Source organism: Sinocyclocheilus anshuiensis, unplaced genomic scaffold (genome assembly GCF_001515605.1).
Source record: "Sinocyclocheilus anshuiensis isolate Anshui unplaced genomic scaffold, SAMN03320099.WGS_v1.1 scaffold274, whole genome shotgun sequence".
NCBI classification, from domain to species: Eukaryota; Metazoa; Chordata; class Actinopteri; order Cypriniformes; family Cyprinidae; genus Sinocyclocheilus; species Sinocyclocheilus anshuiensis.
This window is the reverse complement of record NW_015547698.1, coordinates 1,058,649-1,069,697: the sequence shown is the minus strand read 5'-3', so window position 1 is coordinate 1,069,697 and position 11,049 is coordinate 1,058,649. Positions and strand designations below refer to the sequence as shown.

The 11,049-nt window shown below is 40.6% G+C and overlaps 2 protein-coding genes across 2 annotated transcripts in view; both read right to left on the bottom strand.

Annotated features, from left to right (window-relative positions):
- Window positions 1-5,712, bottom strand: part of LOC107703689 (atherin-like) — an 8,128-nt gene extending 2,416 nt beyond the window's left edge. Inside the window, exons 1-4 of the mRNA XM_016506409.1 lie at window positions 4,531-5,712; window positions 3,123-3,387; window positions 1,375-1,457; window positions 1,068-1,145 (exon numbers count right to left, since the gene is read on the bottom strand). Coding sequence (XP_016361895.1) covers window positions 1,068-1,145; window positions 1,375-1,457; window positions 3,123-3,387; window positions 4,531-5,649 — 1,545 coding nt within the window. The 5' untranslated portion in view covers window positions 5,650-5,712. The remainder of the gene's footprint in view (window positions 1-1,067; window positions 1,146-1,374; window positions 1,458-3,122; window positions 3,388-4,530) is intronic.
- A 921-nt stretch (window positions 5,713-6,633) lies between these two features.
- LOC107703755 (cAMP-dependent protein kinase catalytic subunit alpha-like) overlaps window positions 6,634-11,049 on the bottom strand; it is a 17,704-nt gene continuing 13,288 nt past the window's right edge. Inside the window, exons 9-10 of the mRNA XM_016506477.1 lie at window positions 10,227-10,391; window positions 6,634-7,916 (exon numbers count right to left, since the gene is read on the bottom strand). Of these exons, the coding sequence (XP_016361963.1) occupies window positions 7,791-7,916; window positions 10,227-10,391 (291 nt within the window). The 3' untranslated portion in view covers window positions 6,634-7,790. The remainder of the gene's footprint in view (window positions 7,917-10,226; window positions 10,392-11,049) is intronic.

Here is an 11,049-nt window from a genome sequence, read left to right as displayed (position 1 = left end):
TAATATATATTTATATATATATATATATATATATATATATATATATAAAATCTAAGGTATGCTGGAGACACTAAGAAAATGTTATATCATGACTTGATGACAACCCTCAATCTTCAGTTTTCATTTCTTTCATTATGACTCACTTCTGGTGATTCCTGTTAGAAGGTCAGTAGGTGTTTTACTCAGACTTTAATTCTTTTTTCCCCAACCAAAGCCTTTTCTCTCTGCTCTACCCTCTCTCTCTCTCTCTCTCTCTCTATCTCAGTCTGCTGTGTTGTTTGTGTGTTACTCACATTGCTTCATGAACATGAGTGTGAGTAATTAATGACAGAATTTTCATTTTTGGGTGACCTAACCCTTTAAGTCCAGTGAAGTAGCTTATGAACTCTTCAAGGATCATGCAGTTCGGTTCAGCGCACCTGTGTCCTGAGTGTATATATATAACACAGAATGATAAAACAGCACTACCTTTCAACATTTTTGGGTCGGTTGGGACTTTTTTAAAGTCTCTTAATAAAATAACTAAAATTCTTTAAAGTGTAATTTATTTCTGTGATGCGCAGCTGTATTTTCAGCATCATTCCTCCAGTCTTCAGTGTCACATGATCTTCAGAAATCATTCTAATATGCTGATCTGCTGCTCGAGAAACATTTCTGATTATTATCAATGTTGAAAACAGTTGTGCTGCTTCATATTTTTGTGAAAAAGTGATAATTTTTTTCAGAATTCTTTGATGAACAGAAAGTTCAAAAGAACAGCATTTATTTACGCTGAATAAGAGTATTGATTTCTTTCAAACATATCTTACTGAACGGTAGAGCATAAAAAGCAAATGTACATCAAATAAAACACATAAACATGTATAAATAAAAACAAATACATACAAAATAACTACATGAAAGACAGAATAACAACAGAATAGTACACACACACAGCAATATAAATTAACACACAAACATGCAGAGCAACAGACACGGAGTTAAAACATTAACTGGCACATAGATACAGACTGTACATTAACACATACACAAGAGACAGATATGAACACACTTATTCAGAAAGTAACCAACATTTGCTCTAAGAACTTACAGTTTCTTATAGGTACTGAAGCCTTTACAGTCTCTGACATCACAGTCACCTGATCCTAAAGGAGAAAGAGCGAGAAATATAAAAAGAGATGCTCTCGGTAAGACTAGGATGAGGGAAAATGACAGACAGCAGAATGAAAGATTTCCAATGGGAAGCATATAATCTCTGACACTAATGGCAGCAAATATAGATTTAAAAAATGCGCATTCAACTGGGATGGGAGAAAGACCTCAGATATTAACACCCTAAAGGTTTTAAGTAAACGTTGCACTGCCTGTCATTACCTCAATGCTGGGATGTAGCTGATCAGGCGCATCTGCGTTTTTCTCAGCACCAGCATCCTCAGGCTCGACTGACGGTGTCTGCTCTGAAAGTGTGGGTGTGTGTGAGAGAGAGAAAGAGGTTTTAATACTATCATTTCTTAAGATTTCAAGCACAGACAATTGTCGCACATCTGCAGGGAGCCCATGTCTGTATTCACACACATTCCTTCAGCACAAATCCAGCATCAAACACTCAAGCACTCAATTCCAGCGCTTGGAATAGCAGTTTTGTTACATACATTTAAGAACTCTATTTTAATCGTGGCACAATAAGCTGTGGGACATTTTTTTTCCCTTGGCTACCTCATAAAGCAAACAAACATATTCCATAAAAAAGCAAAAACAGAACTTGAAACCTCTAGTCCCGCTTGATGCTGCACCTGTGGATACCCTGCGCTCGCATCCACCTACTGCCTTCAAATACCTTCCACATGAACACCTTTGCTTCAGCTAGAAACAATTCAGATTCTTCAGCTGTAATGCCATCTGGGTAAAGTCATATTCGAAACACCTTGGCTTTGTTCAGAAAATCAGATTTTACTAACTGTTTGGAATTCAGACTGAAACTCTTGGCATCATGTTGACTTTCAAGTGATTACAGATGTAGACCCAGCAGATATTGACTGTCCAAACAAACGGATCTGTTATCATCACGTGCAAAATGATAGGGTGGACCTAAATATCGGATGCGAAAAACAAATCTGATTTATGTGCAATGTGAGCAAACCCTTAGATCCGTGCACCTTCTGGACAAAGTCTTCATACTGATTCTTTCATCCTCCATAGCTTTGACTTGCTCACAGGTACGGCTGCCAATTTTAGAGTTCTACTCCATAATCCAGAAGGACGTCCCCCCTCTGGATAAAGCATTGCCTGAATTTACTAAAAGCCAAAAATATTTGTAGAATTTATAAAAATATTATCTTCAATAAGGGCTGTATTAGGTCAACACTTTATTCTGAGCAGGGCTGCGAGTCAATAAATTCCACTTCCTGTCCCTCAGATTTAACTTCCTGTGAGGTGTGGCCAATTTGATTCAAATTCGAACTCAAGAATCGAAAGGGAGCCAATACTTAAACACTGAATGAGTGATTATTAGCCATAGTGTAGAGAGCGTATGAAAGCATAGATTTGTGTGTAACATTAAAAATCACTGCGGTCATGAATTCTTGTATTGTTCTTCAAGTTTCATTAAAGGATGATCGTTTTTAAATGAGATGATGGCGAGATTTCAGAATTTTATTTCATTCTATTCTTGCATTGCTTAAAACTAACTAGTGTTTCTGAAAAACCATCCAAACAGTTCTGGAACGTTTTTAGTAACTAATACATTTAATTTGCTCCATGAAAAGAATCTCCTGATGTACTGAACTCACTGTATATATATATATAATTTTAAGAAGTATTTTGGTCTTGTTTTCCAGTACAAAAATCTAAACATAAAACAATCCTCAAAACAGTCATGTATATTAAGATATTTGTTTTCAGAGAATATTTTACACAAGTTTATTTTACTGACAAACTTTGCAATTTTAATGCTTAAAACAAGAACAACAAATTGTCCATGTGACTAAAAATGTAATTTAATGTCTATTCTCCATCTTATTCTAAGCAGTTTATTTTAAGTTAAGCATGCTTAGATGTTTAAAAAAACAGATACAAATACTGAAGACAATGTTTCTATCATGAAACAGAGACAGGGCAAGTACCTTCACTTCCTCCCACATCTGCTTCCTGCTGTAAGGAGCTCTGGTTTGACGTCTCCAGCGATGAAGATGACTGGGACTTCCCCTCAGACCTCAGTGAGTCGGTCTCCACCTCCGTGTCAGGTGAGGTCGGGTCAGTGCAAGCTTTGACACCTGCGGGACCTCCATCAGTGGAGGTCTGGGGAGAATCCTCCGCTGGGCCCGCTATGTTTTCCTCTGGGCCATGCTCCTCACTCTCCACCTCCATCCTTTCCTCCTCCTTCACCTCCTCATGACAAGCAGGAATAGAGACACCAACAGTACTGAACGCTTTATTTTAGAGATCTCTGACTCTGACGGTGACTGTACCTTACATCACATTAGCTGCAAATGTACAGGAAAGAAATAGAGAGAGAGAAACTACTGACTCTCGACGCCCCCTCTACGTGAAAAGGCCAAATAGCGGTTTTATTTTGTGCGCGACCTCCATCGTCTGCAGGACTGCGACTAAACGAATGTGCAGTTTTTCCTTTGAACAACCACATCAGAAACTCCCCAAACATCCGCTACAGATTCTCATGCTAGTGATTTTGATTAGATAACAACGATTTGACCATGCACTAACTCAGTGGGGCTCATAATCAATTTGGTCTGTAAGTGAGCGGGACAGTGCTTGAGAAATCTGATATGAAAAGAGGGAACGAAACACGACTGACTGGATGAGCCGCACTTTAATGGCTCGCCATGCAGCGAATTTCCGCCATCGCAACTGCTTTTAGCTCGTATGACTGAAGTATTGCACAGAGCGACGGCTCGCCTGAGAAAACAGACGCGAGCCTCGGGTCCCCCCCTCCCTCCCTTTTACATTTTCCGTGCGCGTCTAACTTAACAGACACCGCCTAGTGAAAAATATCCAGCACAACTTATAACGCATCCTAATAACGACGTCGCGCAGCTCACGCAGACATCAGTGTTTCAGCAGCAGTCTGATTCTCGACCAGCGCGCTTTTGTGTGATGAGTGTCTATTAGAGCGACGGAACAAGAGAAGCGACGGTGTCTCGCTCGCACGCATGAGAGCAGGCAGGCGGGCGCTGCCGAGCGCGAGTCCGCACCTTTTGTGCTGAGACGCTGAAGTGAAACAGGGCACGCAGACAGTTGCGTGTCGAGCGGAAAACACAACTGAGGTGTCGGTTCCCTCACCGTTTGCACACAACACGGCCTCAACAAGCACAAAAACCGCGTTTGCCTCAGACACGCACTCAGTTTGGTTGTTCTGGCGCACACTTGCGCATGAGAAAAGAGCGGAAATCAGATGGTGCGCGGATGCGCTTTTTTTTTCTTTCGCTTTTCTCAAAGCACGATCATTTATTTATACGAAGACGGCGTGCAATGCTGCGCGCTGCGCAGGACGTGTTGGAAATATTAAGTTACCTTTTTCGCGAGATGTCTGTCCTGCAGTGCGCTCTTCAGGAGCCGCGCGGACGGCTTGGCCGCCCCCATCCCCCTCGCGGGAAGGGTGATGTGGCCCAGGCGGGTCCTGCGGAGACGACCCCTCTCGATCTCGCGCTCCAGCACCACTTTAACGCGGTTGCGGGTCAGCTTCTCCCCGGGCATCCCTCGCTGCGTGCTGAGGAAGCCGAGGATCTCTTTCGGTCCCGGCGGCGTGTGGCCCCGTGTTGCGGCGGAGCCCCGGTGTCTCTCGGACAGACTTCGGACCGCGGCAACCAGTCTATCGCCCAGATCAGCGCAGTTCTCGTCCGGAGACTCCGAGCAGCGCGGCCCGGCGCCCTTTGCCCCCACCTTGAGTTTGGGTTTGGGCGACGCAGGGAGCTTGTTTCTCGGAGGCGGACTGCTGACGCTCAAGCAAGTTTTCTCTTCTTTCTCATCATCCTCATCCTCATATCTGCCCTCGTGGCCAGCGGCGAGCGGCTTGTCTCCTTCGGCCCGTCCGCTCGCACTTGAAGCATCGCGGTGGGCAGAGGAGCCGCTTGCCCCCGCCTCAGCGACTGGTCGCTTGTCTCTCGATGCACTTGCTTTCACGCTCCCGGCGGAGTGGCCCGTTGCGCCAAAACTAATAAAACTGTTTCCGCTAGGCAGGGGTAACATCTTGTCTTCCTTTTCGAGAGTGGAGGGCGAGGTTTGAGGCAGGGGGTCAGGACACGGACTCACCCCGGGGTCCTCGGGCTCCTTATCCTCGCACTCTTCTTGGTCCGTGAGGCTGAGCGCGCTGTCGCCGTTGTTATTGAAACTGTGTTTGTCGTGTTCACCGAGCGACTCGCCGCTGCCGCTGCCGGTGGTTTGCTCCGTTCTCTTTCTGCATTTTCTTTGCACTTTAGCAGCGTTCCTGTACGAAATGGACCCTTTGTAGCTAACTTTCAGCACAGTTTGCTCTTGTATCAGTTTTTCTAGTTCAGCCCTGGTTTTGTCCGGGTCTGACCCGTGTCTTCTTCGGACCATTCGGGAGATTCTTTCCAGGTCCGGTCGGGCTTTTCTCGAGCGCAGGGAGTCTATGGTTTCCAGGATCCATTCTCGGTATTTCGGCTCCGACATGTTTCAGCACTGGTTCCGTTGGCTTCGGCCGAGCGCCTCTCTCTTGTCTCCGAAGTGATCCGCTCCGAGCCCGGCTGGGAATGAAGCGGAAGCCTCGCTCTACGCCTGCGTTCACTCACTATGTGCGCTTAAGGTGGCCTACTTTCCGAAGAGAATCATCCGCTGCGCTCTGCGCCTATGCGAGGCGCTTATTTATTAAGGTGGTATTGTGGAGTTCCACGTTTTGCGCTTTTGTTCACGTTCGCGCCGCAGTCCATCCCATCTAATGCAGCAGATTTTCCATAGGCGTTCTCGATATTAATTTAAATAACATTTTGAAACGCATCTGTGTTTAATGGTTAGGTGACAGAATGGTCGATGAGTCTAGTCTTATTTAATAAGTCCTCACGTCACTGCCAGCTGCTAACAGATAAATTGAAACAAAAACAAAAAAAATAATACTAGTTACATTGGCAAGAATAGTAAAGATCAAAAAGGTTTAATCAAAGTGCCTAAATGTGTCAGCTATAAAACTGGCCTAAAATTTGCAGTGCATTAATTACAAGCACAAAAAATGGAAGCCATGGCATATACAGGAAAAAAGTGACATGATTCGAATAATTATTTTCCATTGTATTTCCAAAATTCATACAGGTATACAGTTGGAGAAAGCCTATTAACTTCCACCAACATCATCAGCTACCAGCCATCAAACAGGAGTTATTTAGTGATTTCTCTGCACTGTTGTGTAATGGTTAAGAAATATAAAGCTATCTTACACCACCACAGTGCAAACACTCTCATGGCATACTTAACTTGTTTTGGAGGTTCCGGGTGTGAAACAGTCCTCCCAACTCATCCCTCTGTCTTCATTAATGGTGCCCGATCCCACAATGCACAGTTCAGGACTCGTACGGTACGATACCGTGCCAAATAAGACCTCAGCACAATGTTAGGTGTTTCCACTATTACACATAAAGGGACGTAAAACCGGTTTGGTATTTATAGTAATACTTTATTGGAATGATTCTTGTGGTGCAAAATATCACAATTAACTTGAACCATGTCCTCAGGAGTAAGCACTGGTATCCACTGAGTTCACCTCCAGCTTAGGAGATATTTGTAGCCTAGAGAGTTGCGTGTAAGAAATTCTCACCCAAAAAGGAGCCAGATGCACTGCACCCATTCAGAGAGAAGACTTTGCCTATTTAAAAACGCAGAAATGGAAGAATAAAGGGGGAAGAAATGGTGAAGAGAGCGTCGACCGCAAGGCTTCGCCGCGTGAAATCACACACAGAACGTGTGCGATTTCGTCAGGTTTTATAAATGTATAACCCAATGAGAACTGTAACAATTATAGTATTAACAATACGAAGGAAAAACATTCATCCCCTCCTCTGCACGAAGGCTGTCGGCCCCGTCATCGCAGCCTTTAGGGCCCCTACTATCTGTCAGCTATAATCAATGAAACAACTGACGAGTCAAAATATTGACACCTGTAGGATTTCATGGCACATCTCATAGGTGAAAGTTCAAAGTTCATCAGTGAATATTTTACAGAGCACGGTAGACCTACAGCTGAAAGAGGAAGAAAAAAAAAGGTGCTCATTTGATGAAATCATGGCTTCTTTTCTATCCCATTGTCACTTTGTCATCCCTTCAGTGCATTTTTAAGAATAAAGAAACACATGGCAGTATACAGGACCAAAAATATTTCGGTTATTACACAGGAATAATTTTTATTTTTTATTTTTTTTTCTATTTTTCTGTACGGTTGTTATGGTGACCTAGTGAAGAACTTGCACTTTAGCGGTAACTGCTCCAGATTAGAGATAATCTCTGAATAGACGATAACTAACCCTGTGTTTGTGCGGCAAAAACAATCCCAGTCCACAGGCCAACAATTACACCCAATCAAATACATCATGATTAATATCACATGAACAGAGATTTAAAAAAAAAATTACAAACATGATTAAAACAGAGGAGATGATAAAGGCCTCACTGTTTATCCCTGGAGGTCTTCTCTGCTCTCTTCCGCTGGTTTCTCTGCTGTTTAACAGGAGGAAGGATCGGTTTTAAGATTCATGCACTTTTTCTCCTTCTCTCTCATTCTCTTTATTCCTCTCTCTCTCTCTCTCTGATTTCTATCACTTATTCCCCTAGAACTCGGCAAATTCTTTCGCGCACTTCTCCGTGAACGACACACGGATCTCTTCTTCCTCGTAGTCGTCGAAGTTGCTGGTGTCCCCGGGACCTCTGCATTTAGGCACAAACGGGGCCTCCACCTGCAAAAAACACGCCGAAGAAATGAGATAATATTAATATTATTGCATTACATAGTTCATATTGTTGTGTTTTTCTGCTTCATAGTTTACATTTGAGTATGAAATATGGATGAAATGCTCCTTTTTTTCATTTTTGAGTACTCGCCAATTTCAATATTTCATTTCTTTGTTCTTTGCATTTTATTTAAGAATGACAATAATCCTATCAAGCCCCTTGTGCGTGTCGCAGATTTATGAATCTGACGTTCATCTTTGTCATAAGTTGTGCTTGATTTACATGGATCAGAAAATATTTTCCTAATTGCCTTATACAGAGAAAGGTGCAAAAATATCTTTAAAATAGATACAGATGTATATTAATATGTATAGTATAGATAGTATACACTCTTAAAAATAAAGGTGCTTCACGATGCCATAGAAGAACCTTTTTGTCTAAATGGTTCCATAAAGAACCTTTAACGTCTGAAGAACCTTTCTGTTTCACAAAAGGTTCTTTGAGGCGAAAGAAGGTTCTTCAGATTATAAAAAGGTAAGAAAGAGATGGTTCTTTAAAGAACCTTTGACTGAATGGTTCTTTGTGGAACCAAAAATGGTTCTTCTATGGCATCGCTGTGAAGCACCTTTTGAAGCACCTTTATTTTTAAGAGTGTAGTATATATAGTATAGATCACAAAAGTTCATATTTGCATTTAAAATTCAGGACAGAAGTCCAAATGTTACTAATTATGTTATTAAGCATGCTAATTAATTAGCTATTAATACTATGTCAGAAATATAAGACTGTAAGGCCATAATATTAATTTCAAACAATAATGACGTTACAATGAATTTGACATATTTCTGTTCATCTAACTTAACATTTGTCATAATTTAGGCTTGATTTACCCATAAAATATTTTCCAAATTGCTCTACACTGATTATTAAAGAAAACAAAAATGGTTTCAAATAGATACTGATGTATATTAATGTAATGCAGGTCACAAATGTTGATATTTGCTTTAAACCATACTCTTATTCTTATTGATACTCAGCCAATTATGATTTTTTTTTAAGTATGACAAATTATCATATCATTTGGTTTACTAATACTATATCTCAATTGTACTTAAATTAGTGAATTGAATTTCACAACAAATGTTCTAATTTACTGTAAAATGTATGTATAGCATTACAAGTTCACAGTTGCTCTTGTAATATCACTCATATTTATAAACGCTTCTACTGTATTTTTACAGTACAATTGTAATTATTGATTTACAGTACTTTTGTAAATTTACAAACTTACTGGCAACCAAAATTGCCAGTAAGTTACTGTAAATTTTACAGTAATTTTTTTTACAGTGTAGTGATCAGTGTTGGGGAAAGTTACTTTTAAAAGTAATGCATTACAATATAAGTAACTAAATGGTTACTTAGTTACTTTTATGAAAAGTAATGCATCGTGTTACTTTTTGACACCTGAGCTGGGATGCTTGTTTATTTTTAATAACAAAAAACCCAAAAGTTACATTTTTGGCAACTGTAAAGGCCCTTTCACACCAAAAGTGAAATGAATAAGTCTCAGGCTGAAGGAAGTGCCTCTGCTTTTCTCTAAACACAGAGACAGGAGAGTGTCGTGAATGAACGAGAAAACAAAGTAGCTGGTGTTACTTATGTGAAAAATTAAGTCAGGTATTGTCTTGTAAATTTAAAAGTAATGCGTTACATTACTAGTTACTCGAAAAAAGTAATCTGATTACATAACTTGCTTTACACCCCAACACTGCTAGTGGTAAAACTAAATGACATCCAGTATACAGTAACATGTGACCCTGGAGCACAAAAGCAGTCTTAAGTCGCTGGGGTATATTTGTAGCAATAGCCAACAATACATTGTATGGGTCAAAATTATAGATTTTTCTTTTATGCCAAAAATCATTAGGATATTAAGTAAAGATCATGTTCCATGAAGATATTTTGTAAATTTCCTACCGTAAATATATCAAAACTTAATTTTTGATTAGTAATATGCATTGCTAAGAACTTCATTTGGACAACTTTAAAGATGATTTTCTCAATATTTTGATTTTTTTTGCACCCTCAGATTCCAGATTTTCAAATATTGTCCTATCCTAACAAACCATACATCAATGGAAAGCTTATTTATTCAGCTTTCAGATGATGTATAAATCTCAATTTAGAAAAATTGACCCTTATGACTGGTTTTGTGGTCCAGGGTCACATATGAGATACAAGTCTTGCTGATTGAGCTTTGGGAGCGGAAGCACTGAATGCATCAGATCTCTATCAGTGATGAAAGCAACTCTCACCCTCCGCTGGTAAATGGCTATCCAGTCAGTAGTTGAGAACCACTTGTGACCTTTGATGTCGTTAACTCCGTTTTTAAGGTTGCCGTAGCGTTTGGTGAGGTCCACCTGCAGCAGGTTTCTCAACAGGTCCTTCAGGTCGGAGCTGAAGTGTGACGGGAACCGTACCTGTGAAAAGACCGTGGTTTAGACTAGGGTTGGGAATCGAAAATTGATTCCGATTCCAGAATCGGACACTTAAGGTCAGGAATCGGATACTTGTTGTCAAATTAAAATTTTGATTCCGTCACTCGAGTCCTATTCGCTTTTTTTTTTCTTCATCTGTGAGGACCAGACCTAGCTCGCTAATCTCAGCGCTCCAAAGTTTGCGATCAGAAGCCAAAAAAGCTAAGTATAATATCTGTGATAGCTAAACATGTTGCAAGAGAGGTGTCACCACCAACATGACAAAGCACTTTAATTTAATAGATTAAAAGATCGCGTTAAAGATCGCGAACACTATTCAAACACCAACGTGATTCTGTTCCTAAATGACAATGATTCGTCTGTTTCATTCCTCAACCCTTGAGGTGTTCGATCAATGTTGTGATCACTTCGTTCATCCGTGCAGCGTACACTGTAAAAAATTGTTTGTGTGAATGACACTGTGCACCTTCTATATAAAAGTATTGCCAGTGTTGGGGAGTAACTAGTTACAAGTAACGGAATTACGTAATTTTTAATTACAAAATAAAAGTAATTGTAATCAGTTACAGTTACTAAGAAAAAATGTGTAATTAAATTACAGTTACTTATGAAAATGTTAACGATTACAAAGGGGATTACA